Here is a 24163-nt window from a genome sequence, read left to right on the forward strand (position 1 = left end):
TCCACGCTGCTGAAAACTCTCTCTCATTGGGAATAGAAATGGGGAGACCTCTCACATGCCTCCACAGTCCTTGGTGGGAATCTCCAAATATTGACTGACCTCTGGGTGCAGATGCTGCTTCCCATTTTGAGTCCTCGAGGCTCAATTGTTATTTTGACACCAAGTGCTGGAGTAACTCAGCAGGCCAGGCGGTGTCCCTGAAGGAACATGGCTAGGTGACGTTTCAGGTCGAGACCATTCTTCAGACTAATGAGTGTGAAGAAGGGTCCTGACCCGGAATGTCACCTGTCCACGTTCTCCAGGTATGCTGCCTGATCCGCTGAGTTACTCCAGCACTTTGTGTCTTTGTTTTTTGTAAAGCAGCATCTGCAGTTCCTTGTTTTGACATTCTTCCTTATTTTGACCCCTTGGCTCTTGATACCCGAACTAGGTGGGACTCCATCATTGGTCTTCATTCTTCCGTGCTCGAATATAGGGCCTCGTCTGCCTAATCTTTACTCGTACGACAAACCTAACGTCCTGGCAAACAAATTTACCACAAAGTTAACTTTTTCTCTACATTTTTCTGCATGGATTGTGATATTAGCCAATTTTACTTCAACCACAAAAGCAGCTGAAGTCACTTCCACCTATCTTGCCCCCTCTAGTTTTATGTTTCACTCCTCTCCTTTTCTGATGCCCTTTAGTGGTGAATCTTTGCTGCACTCTCTCTCTGTCGCAAGTGTATCAGCGGTGTTGCAGTTCCAACTCTAAGCTGTGTTCCAAATGCAGACTCCACCAGGATCTAACAACGAGACATCTCTATTCCCACAACAAGGCCTTCAAATAATTTGCCTCCATAATGTCTGCATGTTAACTCCATGTGCTTTGTATGTGAGGCAACCAAGGTCCTGCTGAACACCAGCACATTATAATCTCTCACCATTTATAAAAACACTCTTGTCTTTCTATTTTTATGCCAACATGGATGATCTTGCCTTTTTCGTCACCTATTCCTTCGCTCCATAGATGCTGCCTCACCCGCTGAGTTTCTCCAGCATTTTTGTCTACCTTTGCCTTTTTCCATGTTATATTTTACCAGCCATATCCTCTTCCATTCATTCGACCTATTTTTCCCCTCTCTAAAACTCCACACAACCCACATCGTGCAATAATAGCAGCCCCGGAGTGTAAGTTTGTGAAACTAGTATCTTGGGGGCATTTTCTATCACGACCGTCCTGTATATCACATGAAGATGACAATCAGATCGTATCTTTGCCAACTGTTGTAATTTTATTTTAGCAAATTATTTTTTCTTCTCACTTTATAAAAGGGGATGAACTTCCTTGCGACATGAGGATTCCTCTTCATAAACAGGACAAATTACATGGTTGTCTCGAACATCTCTTCAATCAGGTACGGATAGCATAACCATTCATGTCAAATTACGCCTCTTACACCAAGTTGTCACCCTACAACGGTACTTCATTGTCAAGTGTATCTCTAAAACTGAAAACTATAACTAAATTTGCTGAAATCGTATGAACATAGAAGCAAAAACAAGTTGCCGATCCTGAACAGCACCTTGCGAACCATCACTGGGTGGCTTCAACCTACTCCAGGCGAGCAGCTCCCTGTACTGGCAGGCATTCCACCTGCAGGGATCCGAAGACAAGCAGCAACTCTGGCACTATCTCGTCGTGCCATGAACCAAGATCACCTCCTCCATCAGGCTATCAGCAGAGTGCAGAGGCCACCCCGACTGAAGTCCCGTCACCCCTTTGCTCCACATGGGAAACAACTCCTAGCATCCATCCAGCCAACTGAGCCAAAAGCACACTGGATAGCCACCAAGTGGTCACAGGAGTGGAAGGCAACCTCATCTCCATCACACAGCTACATCTCTTCACCAGATAAAAGCTGTCCAGGGTCTGACCTCCCCAGAGGAGCATGGGTAAAGCTCAACAGACTTGGTACTGGAGTTGGGCGTTTCAACGCCAGCGTGTGGAGATGGGGGCTCCCTCCGCCAGAGCCCAGCCTGTGAATGCGGAGCAGAACAACAGACAGCCAACCATGTCATCTCTGGGTGCCCGCTCTACCACCCACCAAATGGAGCTCAGGGCCTGGCAGACATTGACGCAGAGACAACAGCCTGCCTGCTCAATGCCCGGCTTGAGATCTAACTATTCCTTTGGTTTATGTTTCATTCGCAAGAAGAAGAAGAAGATGTGTAACAAAGTACAGTGACATTTTTGTTTGCAAACAGATCAGTGACAATCCTACATGAGGCATATCATACTCAGTCTAAGAGTGCTCCATAGCAGCCTACACTGAGTCAGAATGCACAAGAGTCACCGTGTTTTTAACGCCAACTTGGACTCTTCAAGTCTGAGCTTTTTAACGAAAAAATGTTTGGGTCTTAGCTTGGCCATCAAGGCCCGTTGTCCTGGAGACGGCACTGGGTCAGTGTAGCAGGGGCCGGCCTGGCCCTGCAACATGTCTTTGCTTCTATGTTTATACAAAACTAGTGTTGGTGACGTGTATGATTTCACCAAATTTAGTTATAGAGAAACAGCGCGGAAACAGGCCCTTTGGCCCAACGTGTCCGCGCCGACCAGCGATCCCTAGCCCACACACACTGGGGACAATTTACATTTATACCAAGCCAATTAACTCACTATGTGGGAGTGTGGGAGGAAACCGAAGATCTCGGAGGAAACCCACGCAGGTCACGGGTAGAGGGTACAGCCAAGCACCCGGAGTCAGGATCGAACCCAGGTCCCGGGCGTTGTAAGGCAGCAACTCTACCACTGTGCCACCACATCGTTCTAAATTGTGATCCCTTTGCTTGACTTCTTCCAGGTGGATTCACTCGACGCACTTCTCAAGGGCTCAGTTATGGTCAAGGCTTTTGAAGAGACAAATGACATTAATACAGAATATAATGTACAAGGTAACGTATGCATTTGTGATAAAATAAATAATGATTATTCCTATCTCCTAGTTTGAATGTTGCATTTAAATGTTAAAGACTCTTACTTCTCCATTCGCATCTGTCTTTGCAAATATTTCCTAATTTGGAATGTGTGTTTAAAAAAAAGATTATTTTGGCTGATGTCTTGAAATATAGGTTTAGGTTTAAATTTAGTTTTATTATTGTCACCGGTGCTCACCGGAACTGTGAAAAGCTTTGTTTAGCAGGCTATCTAAACAGATCAGGTCTACTGTACATGAGTACAATCAGGTAAAACTCAAGTACGATAGGCAGAGCAAAGGGGAAGGTGCAGGATATAGTTCTCAGCATTGTAGCGCATCAGTTCTAGAAACCGATAGAGGTCCAATGATGTAGATGTGAATCAGACGGTACTCCAGCTTATGGAAGCTTATGATTAATGCTTGTTTAGTATTTTTGTTTTCAAATGAGTGCTGAATTATTTTACATGGATTGATGTTCCTGTGTCAGCATCAACGATTAGAAGGGTCTCGACCCGAAACGTCGCCAATTCCATCTCTCCATAGATGCTGCCCCTCCACCCTCAACGATTACTAAGTTGGGGGGGGGGGGGTGAAAATGTACTACTTAATGCGGTGAGCAGTCTGAAATGTGGGGCAGATCAATGGGGGCAAATGTTCTTGTCCTTTGGTGACCAAGATGAGTTTTTACCAACGATACAATTTCCATTTCATGGCCAGCATTGCTGATGCTTGCTTTCTGTTTTTGATTTCAACTTTAATCACTGCATTTCGTTACTGGGGGTTTCCACATTATTGGTCAAAGATATGGTTGCAGTGCACGGCACAGTGGCGCAGCTGGTGGGGCTGCTGCCTCTCCGCGCCAGAGCCCCTGGTTCGATCCTGTCCTCGGATGCTGTCTGTGTGGCGTTTGCACTGCAACGGCGTAGGTTTCCTCCTGCAACCAGGGGCATGCGGGTTTACAGGTTAACTAGCCTCTGTAAATTGTCTCCTGTGTGTCGGGAGTGGACGTAAAAGTGGGATAGCAGAATTAATGTGAACAGGTTACGGATTGTCAGTATGGACTTTCCATGCTGTTTCTTTCAGTCAGTCAGTATAATTATATTACTTATCACTTGCCAGGATTTGTCCTGCACCCACCAGCTTTCTCTCACTCTACTGCAGACAGTCTGAAGAAGGGTCCCGACCTGAATCATCACCTACCCAGAGATGTCTGACCCACTGAGTTACTCCGGCACTTGGCACTTATTTTTTGTAAACCAGCATCTGCCGTTCCTTATTTCTCTTAACTACGGTTCTACCATTCTCAATTAGAATTAGTGTTAAATGTAACATGGAAACATAGACAATAGGTGCAGGAGTAGGCCATTCGGCCCTTTGAGACAGCACCGCCATTCAATATGATCATGGCTGATCATCCAAAATCAGTACCCCATTCCTGCTTTCTCTTCCCTCCTCTCCAACACTCTCCCCTCCCATTTCACCCCTCCTCCCCACCCCTCCTCGCCTCTCCTCTCCTCTCCTCTCCTCTCTTCTCCTCTCCTCTCCATTCCTCTCCATTCCTCTCCAATCTTAAAGATATCGGAGTCAAGGGATATGGGGAGAAGGCAGGAATGGGGTACAGATTGTGCGTGATCAGCCATGATCACATTGAATGGCAGTTCAGACTCGAAGGGCTGAATGGCCTACTCCTGCACCTATTGCCTATTGTCTATTTCTCACCATATCCCTTGATTCCATTAACCAAAAGAGCTACATCTAACTCTCTCTTGAAAACATCTAGTGAATTGGCCTCCACTGTCTTCTGTGGCAGAGAAACCCACCTTTTCGTTTTATAGCAATTGAGTTTGCAGCAAAGCTCAATTTCCCATCATGTACAGCATTGGTGCCCCAATAGATGACGTGTTGCTTACACAAGTATTGTAGCTCTCTAACGTAAACATTCATGAAAGTTATTGAGGATGTTTTGGTCACTGATTTCTTGAATCTCTTTAGAATTTCAACAGAAGGTTGACCGGAACATAAAATGTAGAAGTATCATCCAAACTAACGTGCAGGAAGACCCGTGGAACTTGCCTTGTTCAATCAACGCTCTGGTGGACAATGTACAAGAGTATGTGGAAGGTCAGTGATGTATTTGCTATGAATTACTGGACCAAATGTTGCAGTCTGGCCATTCAGTATTTTTGATCACAATTTTAATGATGACCGCATAAATGAACCCATTCAAATAATTTTTGCACACTTTCAGCTTTTTGGTGCCATACGGCATGATCACGTTTATCCAACATTTTCCATGTCACCAACCCCACCAATTCATGTTACATTTCCCCAGTGTATCAAAAGATTCACCAACTCCTCCTTAATATGAACAGTCACATTTGTCACATGTGCAATTGCCCAGTGAAATTCTTTTTGCATATATTACACATATACTAAACAGGCCCTTCGTCCCACCGAGTCCGCGCCGACAAGCGATCCCCGCACATTAACGCTATCCTACACACACTAGGGACAATTTACAATTATACCGAAGGCATTTAACCTACAAATCTGTACGTCTTTGGAGTGTGGGAGGAAACCAAAGACCTCGGATAATACCCACGCTGGCCACGGGTTAACGTACAAACTCCGTACAGACAGCACCTGGAGTCGGGATCGAACCCGGTTCTCTGGCGCTGCAATCGCTGTGAGGCAGCAACTCTGCTGCTGCACCACCATGCATGTTATTCTTTAACTTTGAGTAGATGCCTGCACTTTGGGATCTGTGGGCCTTATGCCGTAGAGTGCCGCAATTTCCAGTAACTAATAATCTGCGTTTTTATAGCTAGCGTGTATGTGGTCTACCACAGGGCCAAAGATGTCTTACGACTGGGTGGAAGTTTATAAATAGGCTGGCATCATTGGCAGGATAACATTATTATATTTTAAAAGTGTTTGTGCAGACATTCTGCGCGGAATTATACGGCAGTGTCCTTTTATTGGACTGCTACGTAATTTATATTGCGATTATTTTCTTGCGACTTTGCCAAAGTTATGAGAGCGTAGACTTTTTGCACCATTCTAAACTACAGCGGAGAAAATTAACGCTGAGCAGACCAGTGATCCCACAGAAATAATGCAGTTTGACACCAAATGATGAATTATGATCACAGCTGCACAATTCAGATATTAGAAGAGATCTTTGCGATATTATTTTAAATGCACACTGCCGCAAGTGTATATTTCCTAAATTTAAAATCACACATTCAAAGGAAAAGGGTGGCACACTGGCACCGCTGGTAGAGCTGCTGCCTCACAGGGCCAGGGACCCAGGTTCGATTCTGACCTCTGATGCTGCCCTTTGTGGAGTTTGCACGTTCTCCCCGTGACCGCGTAGATTTCCTCCGGTTTCTTTCCACATCCCAAAGACGAGCGGGTTTGTAGGTTAATTGGCCTCTGTAAGTTGCCCCTAGTGTGTTGGGAGTGGGATAACATGGAACTAGTGTGAAGAGGTGATCGATGGTCGGCATGGACTCAGTGGGCCGAAGGGCCTATATCCAGGCTCCACTTCTAAACTCTAAATCTAAATCAAAATTCATTCCATGACATTAAACAGTTGTAAACACCGCCAGACAGTGAAGTAAAACCCAGCTGCTCTAAACCACTCCATCTTCCTGCCCTGTTATTCCATTCCCTTCATTATTCTTCATTGTTTTCCTTTGCATGTTCAGCCTTCCCCTCTTCTCCTGTAGGATTTACCCTCCCACTGTTGTTCATAAGACATTGGAGCAGAATTAGGCCATTTGGCCCATCATGAATGCTCCACCATTCAATCATGGCTGATCTATTTTTCCCGCTTAACCTTATTCGCCTGCCCTCTTCCCCGTGACCTTTGACACCCTTCCTAGTCAAAACATGTTCCCGATGTTGGGGGAGTCCAGAACCAGGGGCCACAGTTTAAGAATAAGGGGTTAGAACGGAGACAAGGAAACACTTTTTCTCACGGAGAGTTGTGAGTCTGTGGAATTCATTGCCTCGGAGGGCGGTGGAGGCCGGTTCTCTGGATACTTTCAAGAGAGAGCTAGATAGGGCTCTTAAAGATAGCGGAGTCAGGGGATATGGGGAGAAGGCAGGAATGGGGGTACTTATTGGGAATGATTAGCCATGATCACATTGAATGGCGTTGCTGACTCGAAGGGCCGAGTGGCCTACTCCTGCACCTATTGTCTATTGTATATTGTTTCCCATGTTATGCTTCTGTCTTGTCATACGCTGTTGCTCCAGTTTATTCTGGCAACTCTGCATGCGCCTTGACTAGGTCATTGTATTTAATCTTTCCGAGCCGTGAAAGCAACTGTTCCAATATTGAATAAACATGCCATTGCCAACTAATTTCCGAGATGTAAGATCTGGGCACTTCAGTAACCGCTGTATACTTCTTTCCACAGATGGGAAGAATCAGTTACTTCTGGCTCACCTACACTGTACAGGTAAGAGGTGGTCTCCTCAGAAATGAGTGAGAGTCACAGTCACACAGCATGGAAACAGGCCATTCAGCTCAACTTGCCCACAACGACCAACACGCCCCATCTACACTAGCCCCATTCGACTATGGCCAATCTGAGCAGGCTCATTGGCAAACGTTTCTTGCTTTGCTTTGTAATTCATTTTTGACTTTGTTCCCTTCTGTTGCAAGGATTGTGTTCAAAAGAACTCTGGTTCTTAAAAGCTAGAATAATAGACCGGTCGATTGCAATAATAAAAGCACTGTGCACAATAAGTTGCTAATAGCATTCTTAAAGATTGCAGATTATAGTTCATTGTAAATAAAAACAAAATGACTGAACTCCAACTTGTAGCCTTATCCTACAGTGGAGCGGTCTGAAAGGAACTATTTTCAATTTAATAAAATCTGACTGTATTTTGTAGTATAGTCACCGCACCCAATTGTAACAATATTTGCAAGTTATCGTAAGTTTTAGACAAACTGCAAAGTTAGCAATTAGCTACAACTTTTCAAATAAATTGTGATTTCATGTTTCTAAGGTGACAAAGTTGCTGTCCTGTGTGACTCAAATTCTGTGATTTAGATCAGATCAGACATCTTTTATCATATGGAAGTTGGGAGGTCATATTAGAGTTATATAAGATACTAGACGAAGTGCAGACCCCCCCCCAATGGTGTGGTCCCGCAATGCAATATTCCACCACTCACCCGTTCCCCCAACGCAACTGAAGCCGTTCCCGAATGTAAGATTCCAGCGCTCCCCTGCCTCCCTCAGTAGTGGACTTTAAAAAAAAATTCCAATTGCACCTCTCCTGCCCGCTGCAGCAGTTCCCTTGCAATACCAATTGGCCCTTCCCCTCCTGTTGAAATATCCCATTGAGGTGAAAAGTTCAGTGTTCCTGTCTTGCAACTTCGTATCGATGTGTGTTGGAAGCTGGGAGGCAGGATTTTAACAGTAAAAATCTTGTTAAAGTTGGCATTTTTAAAGCTTTAATCGCGAATAACTTCGGAAATATAGGTGAAAATGCGATGGGTAGATGTTTATTTCCACCACGGGAAACATGCGAGTCGGATGTGTGAAAATGGGAACGATGTGGCCTAATGTTTGGAAGAAGATAGGAATTAACCAGATTGACACAGAGACACGTAGTGGGCACAAACACAAGACCTTTAGTTATAGATAGATGGATAGATAGAGTGATAGATAGAGTGATAGACAGAGTGATGTCTAGAGTATTGTATTCAGTTCTGGGCACCATGTTATGGGAAAGATGTTGTCAAGCTGGAAATGGTGCAGAGGAGACTTAGGAGGATGTTGCCAGGCCTCGTGGGCCTGAGCTATATGGTGCGGTTGAGCAGGCTGGGATGCTTCTTTGGAGCACAGGTGGATGAGGGGTGATTTTGTTGAGGTGCAAAATTTCATGAGTGGAATAGATCAAGTAAATGGAGTGGATTGAGTCTTTTGCCCAGGGTACGGGAATCGAGAACCAGAGGACATGGGTTTAAGGTGAGGGGGGGGGGGGGGGGAAGATTTAATAGGAACCTGAGGGGTAACTATTTTGCACAAAGGGTGGAAGGTGTATGGAACGAGCTGCCAGAGGAGGTAGTTAAGGCTGGTACAATGACAACATTTAAGACGCATTTAGACAGGTATTTTGATAGGATAGGTTTAGAGGGAAATGGACCAACAGCAGCCAGATGGGACTAGTGCAGATGGGACCTGTTGGTGTGTATGGGTAAGTTGGGCCGAAGGGCCTGTTTCCAAAGAATTGCAGTTTATGTTAACTTTCAGAACAAGTTATTGGACATCGTTTTCTGCCATCGACTAATGCAGGTATATATCATTAATACTTCTATCGACAGAAACAGATTCTGATCTTGAACTCACCATTTTCGTTATACTAGTTTGGCAGTTAGTGAGGGGCATTCTGAGTTCCGCCACACAATACCCTTTCATAAATAAGCTTCATAAGTAGAAAGTATAAATCTTTCATATACAATTCCTGGCAGTTTATTTGGATAAATTGAAGTTCTCTTCAAGTTTAACTGACATTTTTGGTCAAAGTGAGATTGCGTTATGCTTCCCCTCCGCCCCGTAGGAAAGCGGAGAATTCTAAATATGAAAAGAGCGTGCTTTATATGATTTAGTAGAAGTGGTGATTCACTCATTTTATTTGGGTAGTCAGCTTCCCGAAAATGTCTGTGGTAAAAGTTGTGTATATATTTTTTTCAAGATTTCTGAGCCTTGTTGTAAACAAATGTCGCTCAACCAACCGGCCAGCCATTCATTCAACTTGTAGTGTTTCCTGAAATACTCTCGGCAGTTTGTGGAGCTTTGTACTCGATGCCTCTGGAAACAGGTATCCCTGTGTGGTACACAGACTAGATTCTGCGTCCACCCACTCACGGGTAATTTCACTTGAAATTACGTTGGAATCTTTTGGTGCAAAAAAAAATCACTAGAAACTTTTAAAAAAGCACATCTTGCCATGGAGTCTTACAGCATGGAAACAGGCCCTTCGACCCGACTTGCCCACGACGCTGACCAAGATGTCCCATCTACACTAGTCCCACCTGCCCATGCTGAATTAAGGGTTTGGACACGCTAGAGGCAGGAAACATGTTCCCGATGTTGGGGGAGTCCAGAACCAGGGGCCACAGTTTAAGAATAAGGGGTAAGTCATTTAGAACGAAGACGAGGAAACACTTTTTCTCACAGAGAGAGGTGAGTCTGTGGAATTCTCTGCCTCAGAAGGCGGTGGAGTCCCGTTCTCTGGATGTTTTCAAGAGATAGGGCTCTTAAAGAATGCGGAGTTGGGAGATATGGGGAGAAGGCAGGAACGGGGTACTGACTGGGGATGATCAGCCGTGATCACATTGAATGGCGGTGCTAGCTCGAAGGGCCGAATGGCTTACTCTTGCATCTATTGTCTATTGTCTATTGAATAACATCAACTCAACTCAAGTGCGACACTAATTCCTGATTCCGTTTCTCTCCACAGACCTGGAGTTGCAATTAAGACGGGATGTTCTCTTCTGCCAGAGTCTTGTCGCAGCCATCTGCAGCTTTTCCGAGCAGTTGTTGGCTGCTTTGAACCACCGATACAACAACAATGGGGAGTATGAAGAGGAGAGCAAGGAGGCCAGTAAGAAGTGGCTTGAGCAGATAGCTGTTACTGGTACCCTCCTCAACTATCAGTCACTGCTTTCCCCCACTGTGGTACGTAAGGGAGAGGTCAAATACAAACCACCATTTTCCGTACCCCACCGATAGGGTGGCCAACTTTCTCACTCCCAAATGAGGGACAAAAGGTCAAAATACGGAACAAATTCCCGGCGTCAATTCGATGACTGACTCGGCCGTGGCTGGGTGAATGAGGAGTTGGCCCGGGTGCTGGACTGCACACAAAGCCCAGCCGGCGGGCCAGCTGAGGAGTTTTGGCCCGGGGGCCGCTCGCAAAGTCCGGCACCCCGTCCAACTCGTGAACCGATGATCAGCCATGTGAAAGAGGGGTGGTGGTGTCGGCGGTAAGCGAAGGTTTGAAGGTCGGACAGCTGGCCGGGCTGCCGACCAACGGGGCCACGGGCGAGGCGCTGCTGCTGCTGCTCTCCATGGGCTGCACCACGTCGGGACGGGTGAGCCGGGGCCGGACGCGGCGCTCTGACCTGACAGTCCCATCGAGCCGAGTAGTAGCAGTCAAATACAGGACAAGGGCGGTCCCGTTTGGGACAAACCAATTTAGCCCAATATATGGGATGTCCTGGCTGATACAGGACAGTTTGCAACCCTACCCACAGAGTCATATGCTGCATGGAAACAGGCCCTCCGGCCCAACTTGCCCGTACTGACTAAGAAGCCCCAATCTACGCGAGTCCCATTTGCCCGCAAGTGGCCAATAGCCCTCTAAACCTTTCCTATCCATGTACCTGTACAAATGCATTTTAAATATTGTTATACTACCTGCCTCTACTACCACCTCTGGCAGCTTGTTACCATACGATACGATAGAACTTTTTTTTCTCCCAGGAGGGAATTTGGTCTGCCAACAGTCATAAAACAACAAAATTAAAGAGACGTGAGGAAAGTCCAGGATTGGGGATGTGCAAGGAGGGGGGAGAGGGACTGGGGGAGAGGGGGGAAGGGGAGTCAGTGTACCCCACGACCGAAGGGGGAGAAGTTGTACAGTTTGATAGCCACAAGGATAAAGGATCTCCTGTGGCGTTCTGTGCTGCATCTTGGTGGAACCAGTCTGTTGCTGAAGGTAGACAAGAGTCTGAAGAAGGCTTTCGGGCTGAAACGTTGCCTATTTCCTTCGCTCCATAGATGCTGCCGCACCTGCTGAGTTCCTCCAGCACTTGTCTACCTTCGATTTTACAGCATCTGCAGTTCCTTCTTGAACTGTTGCTGAAGGTGCTGCTCAGGTTGACCAGTGTGTCATGGAGGGGGTGTATTGTCCAAGATGCTCCACAGTTTGAGGAGCATCCTCCCCTCCAAGACCATCTCCGGTGGTCCTACCAGAAACGCACAACCCTCCGAGTGAAAAAATTGCCCCTTGATTTCCTATTAAATCTTTCCCATCTCATATTAAACCTATGTCCTCTTGTTCAGATTGCCCGTTTCTGGGTAGAAGACTGTACATTTACCCTATCTATATCCCTCATTATTTTATGCGCCTCTATAAGATAAATAAACACGTGACAATAAACTAACCTAAACTGGTGGTGCAGGCTCGAAGGGCCGAATGGCCTACTCCTGCACCTATTTTTCTATGTTTCTACCTGGATGTTCTTCCACATCCTTGTGTCCTTTATAAAAGACAAATATGTGATGCTCTAAATCGTATTAAAATAATTTAGTGAACAGGACTGAAGTGTATTGAAGTCGTTGATTGATGGATGCACGGGCCAGATGCATGGTTGTGTTCTTTTGCTTCTGGAGTCTGGGTATTTTTAGTTTCTGTCAGTTAATGATTGCCATTTTAATTCTGCACAGAAAGAAGAACGCATCATGTTGGAAGACACCAAGGTTGCTTTGTCCGATCTGGACTATGTAACATTCCACTTTCGATGCCTGGAGCACGAATACCCAGTAGCAAGTAAGCGTTTAGTACCTTTACACAACACGTTGATGATGATTACTTGGAGCTCAGTGGCGCGGCGGTCGAGTTGCTGCCTCTCAGCGCCAGAGACGCGGGTTCGATCATGACCACAGGTGCTGTCTGCGGGGGGTTTGTACGTTCTCTCCGTAACCGCATGGGTTTTCTCCGGGTGCTCCGGTTTCCTCCCACGCTCCAAAGATGCGCGGGTTGCAGTCAAGGGGAGAACGTACAAACACTGTTCAGGCAGCACCCAGTGTGGGGATCGAACCTGGGTCTCTGGCGCTGTGAGGCAGCAACTCTACCGCTGCCCCACCGTGCCACGATAAATCCCCTCCCACAGCGTATTGAGACAAAGCATGTCATTGGTCTTTGCCTTGTGATAGTGAAATATTTGCAAGCTGATAGTTTGAATGTGATTTTTTTTGCAGATAACTCTGTCACTTATCAGGTCGACGGAAGCCGGCAAGCGCTGAAGGTTATATTCTTCCTCGACAGTCATGACTTTGCAACGTTGCCTTCTAAGTTTCAGAATGGGGGAAGTTTAAAGCTGCACGCAGTACTTTTCACTCAAGGTATTGACATTTATTTATTGCTACAGTCTTCCTTCAGAGCAAGAAGTAACAATCCTACACACTCTCCAATGTCCTAAATGCTTAGTTGTAAGGAATGCCCTTGATAGGAAACTTGTTGGTAACTTTTTCTCTGAACATCAGTTAGACCCGTTAGGACTTGCAGTTCTCATAGTTGTTTCCGATAAGCCGTCCTTTAAGCTTTGACAGGATCCCGTCTTGTATGTAAGTTTTCTTCATCGATCTGTTTCCTGGTTATTCTTCATGGCAGGTTATAGTCAGAGTTGATTTGAGGCAAAATACAGTTTTGATAGTAAGGTGGGTTAATTGCCATATGTATCGACAAGGGAAGAATTAAATCCTTATTTACGGCTGCACAACAGGCCTGTAAACAGTAGGCAACACATAATACACAAGAAAATCAATATTGGAAAGACGTTGTCAAGTTTGAAAGGGTTCAGCGAAGATTTGCAAGGATGTTGCCAGGACTCGAGGGCCTGAGATAGGGAGAGGTTGAGCAGGCTGGGACTCTATTCCTTGGAGCGTAGAAGGATGAGGGGCGATCTTATACGGGTATATAAAATCATGCAAGGAATCTATCGGGGAGACGCTCAGAGTCTCTTGCCCAGAGTTGGAGAATTGAGAACCAGAGGACATAGATTTAAGGTCTTCTTCTTGCGAATGAAACATAAACCAAAGGAATAGTTAGATCTCAAGTTTCTCAAGTTTAAGGTGAGAGGGGGAAAAAGATTTAATGGGAACCTGAGATGTAACTTTTTTACACAAAAGGGTGGTGGGTGTATGGAATGAGCTGCTGGAAGAGGTAGTCGAGGCAGGGACTATCGCAACGTTAAAGAAACATTTAGACAGGTACTTGGATAGGACAGATTGGAAACATAGAAAAATACGTCTCACCCATTTGGCCCTTCAGGCCAGCACCGCCATTCAATATAATCATGGCTAATCATCTAAAATCAGTACCCTGTTCCTGTTTTCTCCCCATTTCCCTTGATTCCTTTAGCCCGAAGAACCAAATCTAACTCTCTCTTGAAAACATTAGTTTAGAGGAATATGGGTCCAAAGCAGGCAGGTGGGACTAGTGGAGATGGGGCATGGTGGCAGCTGTGGGCAAGTTGGGCCGAAGGGCCTGTTTCCACACTGTATCACTCTGACTCTTTGACTCTAATAAATCAATAACTCCAATACTAGTGCGTGCATGATGACTAAATTCATTAGTGCAATCAAAGACAGTCCATTGTTCATAGTTCAGTTAGTGTTCAAGAGCCTGATGTCTGTTGGGAAGAAACGTAGAAGATAGGTTCAGGAGGAGGCCATTCGGCCCTTCAAGCCAGCACCGCCATTCATTGTGATCATGGCTGATCGTCCCCTATCAATAACCCGTGCCTGCCTTCTCCCCATATCCCTTGACTCCACTAGCCCCCAGAGCTCTATCTAACTCTCTCTTAAATCCATCCAGTGACTTGGCCTCCACTGCCCTCTGTGGCAGGGAATTCCATAAATTCACAACTCTCTGGGTGAAAACGTTTTTTTTCCACCTCATTCTTAAATGACCTCCCCTTTATTCTAAGACTGTGGCCCCTGGTTCTGGACTCGCCCAACATTGGGACCATTTTTCCTGCATCTAGCTTGTCCAGTCCTTTTATAATTTTATATGTTTCTATAAGATCCCCCTCATCCTTCTAAACTCCAGTGAATACAAGCCTAGTCTTTTTAATCTTTCCTCATATGACAGTCCCGCCATCCCAGGGATCAATCTCGTGAACCTACGTTGCACTGCCTCAATCACAAGGATGTCCTTCCTCAAATTAGGAGACCAAAACTGTACGCAATACTCCAGACGTGGTCTCACCAGAGCCCTATACAACTGCAGAAGAAGGTCGCCAGAGGAAAAAACATTTTTGCCAAGAGCAAAACAAGAGTTTGTTGTTAAACTAGAAAGGGTTCAGAGATTTGCGAGGATTTTGTCAGGACTCGAGGGCCTGAGCTATAGGGAGACACAGGAGAATGACTGGGGTCATCTTGTAGAGGTGTATAAGATCATGAGAGGAATGGATAGGGTAAATGCACAGAGCCTGTTACCCAGAGTAAGGGAATCAAGAACCAGAGAACACAGGTTTAAAGTGAGGGGGGAAAGATTTAATAGCAACCCATGGGGCTACTTTTTACACTAAGGATGAAACGAGCTGCTGAAGGAGATAGTTGAGGCAGATATTATCACAATGTTTGAAAGGCATTTGGACAAGTACATGGTTAGGAAAGGTTTAGAGGGATGTGGGCCAAACGTAGGCAGATGGGACTGGTGTAGATTGGGCATGTTGGACAACTGGGCCGAAGGGCCTGTTTCCACGCTGTATCACACTAAATAAAACAAATTAAAATTGAAGAGAAAGATCGAAGTTCAATCTTGTGATTCAGTTATGGTTGTCTTGTTGATTTATTGCTCTTTGCTGTTATTCTTGAAAGATTCTAGTGTTGTTCATGATCAGTAGTTTTGTGTGTGAACTTTATTTTAATCACTCACAGCAAAGCCAGGACAGGGTTTTCATTTTATTTTCAATGTTATTTTCTAATATTTTTCTATAGCTCTCGAAGGTCCGTGTTGTTCAGACAATGTGATGGCAGAAGAATTTCAACAACAGATCAATTTAGCATCTCTTGATAAAGTTAAATATTATCATCGGAAAGTCAGGTGAGCTTATTATCTGCTGAGAAAGATTTTGGGGGGGAAAACCCCAGATATTTGTAACCCGTTTAGTTTGTTGTTGAGATACAGTGCGGAAACAGGCCCTTTGGCCCACTGAGCCCGTGCCGACCAGCGATCCCCGCACACTAACACACACTCACGCACGCACACATACACACACGCACACGCACACATACTCACAATTACACGCGCACACACACACACACACACACACACACACGCACGCACACTGATACACACATGCACACACACACGCACACTGACACACACACACACACGCACGCGCGCGCACACACACACACGCACACACACACACGCACGCACACTGATACACACACGCACACACACACGCACACTGACACACACACTGACACACACACACACACACACACACACGCACGCACACTGATACACACACGCACACACACACGCACACTGACACACACACACACACACGCACGCGCGCGCACACACACACACGCACACACACACACACGCACGCACACTGATACACACACGCACACACACACGCACACTGACACACACACACACACACTGACACACACACACGCACGCGCGCGCACACACACACACACACGCACACTGACACACACACACACACACACACACACGCACACACACACACACACACACACGCACACGCACACACACACACACACGCACACTGACACACACACACACACACACAACAATTTACAATTTTACCAAGCCGATTAATTTACTAACCCGCACGTCTTTGGAATGTGGGAGGAAACTGAGCGCCCGGAGAAAACCCACTCAGGTCATGGGGGGGAAAGTACAAGCTCCGTGCAGACATCACCTGTGGTCAGGATCGAACCTGAGTCTCTGGCTCTGAAAGGCAGCAGCTCTACCGCTACACCACCGTGCCGCCCAAGTCTCCATGAGGTCATTGGTTCCAGGAGCAGATAGGCCATTCGGCCCATCAAGTATACTACGCCATTCAATCATGGCTGATCTGTCTTTCCCTCTCGACCCCTTTTGTCTTTTTAAAGACCCAACTCTTGTGAATGTGTTCCCATTAAACCCAGCCAGGATCCTGTTCAGCTTTATTATTGTCACCTGCAAAAAGCTTTATTTTGCATGCCATCCAAACAGATCAAATAATACTATACATAAATATAATCAAACCGTGTGTAGAGTCCCTCTCATAAGGGAAAGGTATAAAGTGCAGAATATAGATCTCAGCATTGTAGAGCTCCCGTTCCAGAGACAAGGTCTGAGGTCTGCAGTGGGGTAGAGGTGAATTGGACAGTCATGGGCCTGTCCCACTTAGGCAATTTTTTTAGGCAACTACAGGCGACTAGTTTGTCACCACATGTTCGCCGGGAGTCGTCTCTTCCGTCGCGCAAACAGTCGTAGCGTCTTTCTGGTGACAGTGGGTTTGGCGCCAATGAGCGTAGCTTGACTTCTCCTGACGTAGGTGATGTCGTGGGTGGTTCGGCGACCAATCACAGGCAGTTGCCTAAAATATCGGCAAGTGGGACAGGCCCATAACCCTCTCGTACTAATTCTAGATCTGAAGCAAACTTAATGCTGCATCTACATTGGGGTTTTGTAAAGGAGTTTCCATTAGAAAATCAAATTGCATTCTAAGATTTTGATCTTTCTGCAGGGCATTCTATCTCGAACGGTCGAATTTACCCTCTGATTCGTCTGCCACAGCTGTAAAGATCAACAGGGTAAGATGCTTCTGTAGAGCAAACAAACTCTTGTATTGTTCACTGAATGACTTGTCCCCTTTTGGATAACTAGTGTTAAGTGGAGTGTCAGGTTAACCATTGCCATACACCCTGTTTATAAATCCTCAGAAGAACTCAAAGTGCTGTCTTGACTCAGAACGTCACCTATCCACGTTCTCCGGAGATGCTGCCTGAGCTGCTGAGTTACTCCAGCACTTTGTGTCTTTTTTGCGAGTTAACCAGCATCTGCAGCTCCTTGTAAATCCCCTGGTTTGTCTTAAGATATTCGTTGTTCATAATTCTGCAAAATCTGCCTCTCTGTCCACAGCTCTCGTCTTTGAAGGGTTTTGGCCCGAAACGTTGCCTATTTCCTTCGCTCCCTAGATGCTGCTTCATCCGCTGACTTTCTCCAGCACTTTTGTCTACCTTCGATATTCCAGCATCTGCAGTTCCTTCTTAAACACTCTCGTCTTTGACTTTACTGTGCTGTCATTTAACTCCTCCATTTAGCTTGCATCGGCACTTTTTGCAATGCCAAGAGAGCCAGTCCTGTTTCGAGGCAAACCTAGAGAATAGGGCGGGAGAGAGAATGGCATGAACAAACATGCTGATATAGGTGGGAGGAGGTTGTAATTCAGTTTTATATGAAATAAACACTTTTTGGGTTTTAGTCGACCCTGTACAGTGCAACAATGAGCGTGACGGAAAATGTAAATACAGCAAGTTGCAGATGCTTGAGTCATGAACAAAGCACAAAGTGGAGGGAACGGATAGGTGACATTTCAGATTCGGACTTTTCCTCAGGCTTGACACAAAAAGACGCAAAGTGCTGGAATAACTCTGCGAGTTGACGTTTCGGATCAGGATCCTTCTTCCTCTGAAATGCCACCGATTGAAAGAATGTGAAGAGGTGACGTTTCTGGTCGGAAACCCTGCTTGGTCTGAGGAAGAATCCCAACCCGAAACGTCACCTATCCATGTTGTCCAGAGTTGCTGCCTGGCCCGCTGAGTTACTCCAGCACTTGTGGCCTGGACAATGATGATGACGGTGGTGGTGGGAATGAGAATAGGGGATTCAAGTCCAGTGGGATTCATTTACTCAGTAAAATGGTAACATCTGCAGTCTTGCTTTCTTTCAAAATGCACAGTTGCTGCGACCGCTGAATGCATTGGAGGAGCTGCAACGACTCATGGAACTGTACATCAATCCCAAAAATGCAGCAGCCGTGACAAATGTGAGCGGAAATGCGTCTGGAGTCGCGGTGCTGCCAATATCCTCGGAGCTGTGTAACCGGCTTGGAGCCTGCCAAATGGTCATGTGCAGCACTGGCATACAGAGGTAACTCGTGTCTTTTCAGTCCGCACAGACCTGCCGTTAAAGTTTAAGGGCCTGTCACGCGCACCAGACGGCTGTGCTGACGCGTGATTTGCGCGCGACATCGCGCATCACGACGTGTTGACCTAGTTTACACATGATGCGTAAATGAGGCTCAAATGACGGCCAAGTGGGACAGGCCCTTTAGTTCAGTTTAGAGATACAGCGCAAAAAAACAGGCCCTTCGGCCCACCAAGTCCGCACCGACTAGCGATCCCCGCACACTAACACTATCCTACACACACTGGGAACAATTTTACATTTATACCAAGACAATTAACCCACAAACCTGTACGTGTGGGAGGAAACCGTAGATTTCGGTGAAAACCCACGCATATCACGGGGAGAACGTACAAACTCCGTACAGACAGCGTCTGTAGTCAGGATCGAACCCGGGTCTCTGGCGCTGTGAGGCAGCAACTCTACCGCTGTGCCACCGTGCCCCCGATGCATGTTATGCAGCTGGAATGCTTAAAAGTAATTGCAAACCTTCGGTATCGGAAACCATTGGTGTCTGGTTTGCTAGAACAGATACAATGGTGAAATTAATCCTCATGGCTGGCCTACACTTCATTAATAACAGTCCTCATGGTTAGTGTTCTATTATATAAACCTAGTGACCCACTGCACTCCCTGGTTAAATGTGTAGTTTGAAGATGGAGCTTGGAAGCTGGCCCTTCAGCCCATCGAGTCCACGCTGACCATCGATCTCCCGTTCATTCTAGTTCTACGTTGTCCCACTTTCCCACCCGCTCCCTACATGCGAGGGGCAATTTTACAGAGCCCGATTAAACTACATCCCCACATGTCTTCAGGAGGTGGGAGCAAACCGGAGCACCCGGAAGAAACCCAGTGGGTGACGGGGAGAACGTGCAAACTCCACTTAGACAGGATCAAACCCAGGTCATGATGGAACCCAGATCTTTTAGTTTATTTTTAGAGGCACAGCGTGGAAACAGGTCCTTCGGCCCACCGAGTGCGTGCCGCCCGACAATCCCCCGTACACTCGTTCTACCCTACACCCCAGGGACAATTTGTGGAGGCCAATTAACCCAGCGAATCTGCACGTCTTTGGAGTGTGGGAGGAAACCGGAGCACCCGGAGAAAACCCACACGGTCCCGGGGAGAAGGTACAGATCCTGTACAGACAGCAGCCGTAGCTGGGATCGAACCCGGGTCCCTGACGCTGTGAGGCAGCGACTCTACCACTGCGCCACCCTGATGGCGAGTGGAAGGAAGCACCCAGATGATACCCACATGGTTAAAGAGGGGGAACTAGCAAATTGCCCACAGACAGCACAGGACATCCGAGTATAGACCCTGCTCTGCCCTGAGGCAGCAGATTGAATACAACACTGCTCAGCAGAAGGTGGGAAATTGGATTTGAAGTTTACTTTAGCACAGTGGTAAAGATGCTGGAGCAGCAACCAGTGTTCTGGATGGTTGATCCAGGGATACAAGTTTGAATCCCACCAATGTAGTTGGGGGTTTAAATTTGAGTCATTAAACCAGCCTGGAATTAAAATCTGGTGTCGGTAACACTGACCAGGACACGACCAGATTGTCATAAAAGCCCATCTGGTGCACTCATGTTCTTCGATGAAGGGAATCACCCGTCTGGCATGTCCGCTGCAGACCGCCAAACGTGGTTGACGCTTAACTGTTCGAAGATGCAGCGTGGAAACAGGCCCTTCGGCCCTCCGCGTTCGTGCTAACCCACGACCACCCGTACACAAGCGGCTATTAACGGGACGAGGATGGAACCCGGGTCTTAGTTTAGTGTCGAGAAACAGCGTGGACCACGGGCACTCTGTGCCGACCAGCGATCTCACACACGCACACACACACACACACACACACACACACACACACACACACACACACACACACACACACACACACACACACACACACACACACACACACTAGTCCTATCCTGCACACTAGGGACAATTTGCAAACCTACACACCTTTGGAAAGGGGGAGGAAAACCCATGCGCTCACAGGGTGAACATGCAAACTCTGTGCAGACAGCGCCCGTAGTCAGGATTGAACCCAGTTCTGTGGTCCTGTAATGACGCAACGTTACAGCTGCGCCACCCCCATAATTGATCGTCTCATTAAACCTTTTCCTAAACATGTTCCCGTCCAAGTGTCTTTTAAAAGCTGTGATCGTCCATGCCTCAGCTGCCTCCTCCCACCAGCTCCTTCCACATACCCACTGAAAAAGATTCCCCGATTAAATCTTTCCCCTCTCTCCTTAAACCGCTGTCCACTTGGTTTCTCGATTCCCCAACTCTGGGTAAAAGTCTGTGTGTGCATTCGCTCAGAGGTTACTTTAATGGGTCTGAAATGTTAATTTTATGCAGGAGTACTTTGAGCGTGTCTCTGGAACAAGCAGTCATTTTAGCGCGGAGCCACGGGCTTCTACCGAGATGCATCATGCAAGCCACAGACATAATGCGAAAACAGGTAAAGCCTTCAAATATCTGTTTCAGTTCAGTGTAGTTTATGGTCACCTGCACCGAGGTACAGTGAAAATCTTTTGTTGCGTGCTAACCAGTCAGTGGAAAGACAATACATGATTACAATCGAGCCATCCACAGTGTACAGATACATGATAAGGGAATAACATTTAGTGCAGGATAAAGCCAGCAATCATAGATAGTCTGAAGGTCTCCAATGAGGTAGATAGTAGTTCAAGACTGCTCGCTGGTTGAGGTAGGATGGTTCAGTGGCCTGATGACAGCTGGGAAGAAACGGTCCCTGAATTTGGAGGTGTGCGTTTTCACATTTCCATATATCTTTAGCCAGATGGGGGGGAGAGGAGAGAAGAGGGATGCGACTCGTCCTTGATTACGCTGCTGGCCTTGTCGAGGCAATGTGAGGTATAAATGGAGTCAATGGAAAGGAGACACAAAATGCTGGAGTAACTCAGCGGGACAGGCAGCATCTCTGGAGAGAAGGAATGGGTGACGTTTCGGGTCGAGACCCTTCTTCAGGCTGGTGACGGGAGTCGGTGGGACGGAGATAGAATGTCGTTGAAGACAGTAAGATTGGCGGGAGAACTGGGGCCTGGGAGGGGATGGAGAGAGAGGGAAAACAAGGGCTACTTGAAGTTGGAGAAGTCAATGTTCATACCGCTGGGGTGCAAACTACCCAAGTGAAATATGAGGTGCTGTTCCTCCAATTTGCACTGGGCCTCACTCTGACAATGGAGGAGGCCCAGGACAGAAAGGTCAGATTGGGACATCTGTATCCGCTGCTCCAGAATAGGACGGGGAGTTAAAGTGCTGAGATCAGGTAGGTTAAGATGGGACTGCGCTTGGTCTCAGTCCAGTTCGCTTGGTTCCAGGTGTCAACAGGAGTTGACATCTGGAGCAGCGGATACAGTAGATGAGGTTGGGGGAGGTGCAAGTGAACCTCTGCCCCACCTGAAAAGACTGTCGGGGCCCTTGCATGGAGTCGAGGGGGGAGGTAAAGGGCCAGGTGTTGCATCTCCTGCGGTTGCAGGGAGGTTGGTTTGTTTGATGGTCTGGGCTGCATCCACAATTCTCTACGATTTCTTGCGGCCTTGAATGGAGCTGCACCCCAACCAAGCTGAGACGCATCCCCATAAAATGTTTTCATGCGGCGCCTCTGTAGAAGTAAGTGAACTCAAAGCCTGGGCCGCCAGTTCCAAATACAAGCAGCCAAGCCCCACAATCTGAGTGGTGTTTTTGTGTTTTTAATATTAAAAAAAATAAAAGCTAATAATTGGTTTTTATTCCTCCAGGGTGCAAGAGTGGAGAACTCTGCCAAAAACCTCAAGGCAATGGATCAGATGCCCCAGTCTGTATCAAGGTAGGCTACAAGTTTGTTCACTGGTGTATTTATGTGTGAGGTGTAGCAGTTATGCCTGTGGTTACTTGTATTTCAGCCAGAGCTAACAGACGAGCATTTCAGCATGTTTGCATCCAGTTTGTTATTGGGAATGTAAAAATATTTCAAATGGCAGACAGGATTTGAAACATTTTAAGGTGCTATTTCCTGTCCAGTACGTGCACTAATTTGAAGTCAAACGCACGCCTTCCTGTCCGGCAACCGTTCGATCCGATTGATTTGTGAGGATGTTGCCAGGACCCGAGGGCCTACGTTATGGGGAGAGGTTGTACAGGCTGGGACTCTTATTCCTTGGAGCGCAGGAGGATGAGGGGCGATCTTAAAAGGTGTACAAAATCATGAGAGGAATAGATTGGGCAGAGTCCCTTGCCCAGAGTAGGGGAATCGAGAACCAGAGCACATAGGTTTAAGGTGAGGGGGGGAAAAAATTTAACGAGAACCTGAGGGGTAACATTTTCACACAAAGGGTGGTGGGTGCATGGAACGAGCTGCCAGCGGAGGTAGCTGAGGTAGGAACTAACGCAATGTTTAAGAAACGTGTCTATGGAATTCTCTGCTTCAGAGGGCGGTGGAGGCAGGTTCTCTGGATGCTTTCAAGAGAGAGCTAGATAGGGCTCTTAAAAATAGTGGAGTCAGGGGATATGGGGAGAAGGTAGGAACGGGATACTGATTGAGGATGGTCAGCCTTGATCACATTGAATGGCAGTGCTGGCTCGAAGGGCCGAATGGCCTACTCCTGCACCTATTGTCTATTGTTTCGACAGGTACATGGATAGGACAGGTTTAAAGGGATATGGGCCAAACGCAGGTAGGTGGGACTAGTGTAGACGGGACGTGTTGGCAAGTTGGGCTGAAGGGCATGTTTCTACGCTGTAACACTGATCTGTGTTGTAAGACTCTATGACACTCTTGGTATAGCAGGTGCGAGAATTCCCCCTGAGCAAAGGCACAGACAACTAATCGGTTTACCATCATGGTACACTATCTCCATTTCTCTCTCTCCCCACCTGTCAGCTCTGACACAATTTGACATACATCCTCCATTGATCAAACACACAATGCTGCCCTCACCCAGTCCCACACTGCCACTGCTCTGATCTGTTCTTAGTTTCCCTTCCCCAACCCTCAGTCTGAAGAAGGGTCTCGACCCGAGATGCCACCTATTCCTTTTCTCCAGAGACGCGGCCTGGCCCGCTGAGGTACTCCAGCGCTTTGTGTCTATCTTTAGTATAAACCAGCATCTGCAGTTCCTTCCAGTCTATCCGCTTTTACTTACCTGGCCATGGAGGGGAACCAACCTGAATGGTTCACCTCCACCTTTGGCACAGTTAATGCTGGAGACCTGAAGCA

At 46.8% G+C, this 24163-nt stretch overlaps 1 protein-coding gene across 1 annotated transcript in view; it reads left to right on the plus strand.

The window, feature by feature from the left end:
- Positions 1 to 24163, plus strand: part of prex1 (phosphatidylinositol-3,4,5-trisphosphate dependent Rac exchange factor 1) — a 178170-nt gene that overhangs the window by 149816 nt on the left and 4191 nt on the right. The window contains exons 28-39 of the mRNA XM_033041457.1: positions 1314 to 1396; positions 2843 to 2933; positions 4949 to 5077; positions 7384 to 7425; positions 10445 to 10662; positions 12436 to 12538; positions 12970 to 13113; positions 15715 to 15820; positions 17490 to 17556; positions 18705 to 18895; positions 21301 to 21403; positions 22707 to 22774. Coding sequence (XP_032897348.1) covers positions 1314 to 1396; positions 2843 to 2933; positions 4949 to 5077; positions 7384 to 7425; positions 10445 to 10662; positions 12436 to 12538; positions 12970 to 13113; positions 15715 to 15820; positions 17490 to 17556; positions 18705 to 18895; positions 21301 to 21403; positions 22707 to 22774 — 1345 coding nt within the window. The remainder of the gene's footprint in view (positions 1 to 1313; positions 1397 to 2842; positions 2934 to 4948; positions 5078 to 7383; positions 7426 to 10444; positions 10663 to 12435; positions 12539 to 12969; positions 13114 to 15714; positions 15821 to 17489; positions 17557 to 18704; positions 18896 to 21300; positions 21404 to 22706; positions 22775 to 24163) is intronic.

The sequence above is a fragment of the Amblyraja radiata genome, chromosome 23, assembly GCF_010909765.2.
Source record: "Amblyraja radiata isolate CabotCenter1 chromosome 23, sAmbRad1.1.pri, whole genome shotgun sequence".
Lineage (NCBI taxonomy): Eukaryota > Metazoa > Chordata > Chondrichthyes > Rajiformes > Rajidae > Amblyraja > Amblyraja radiata.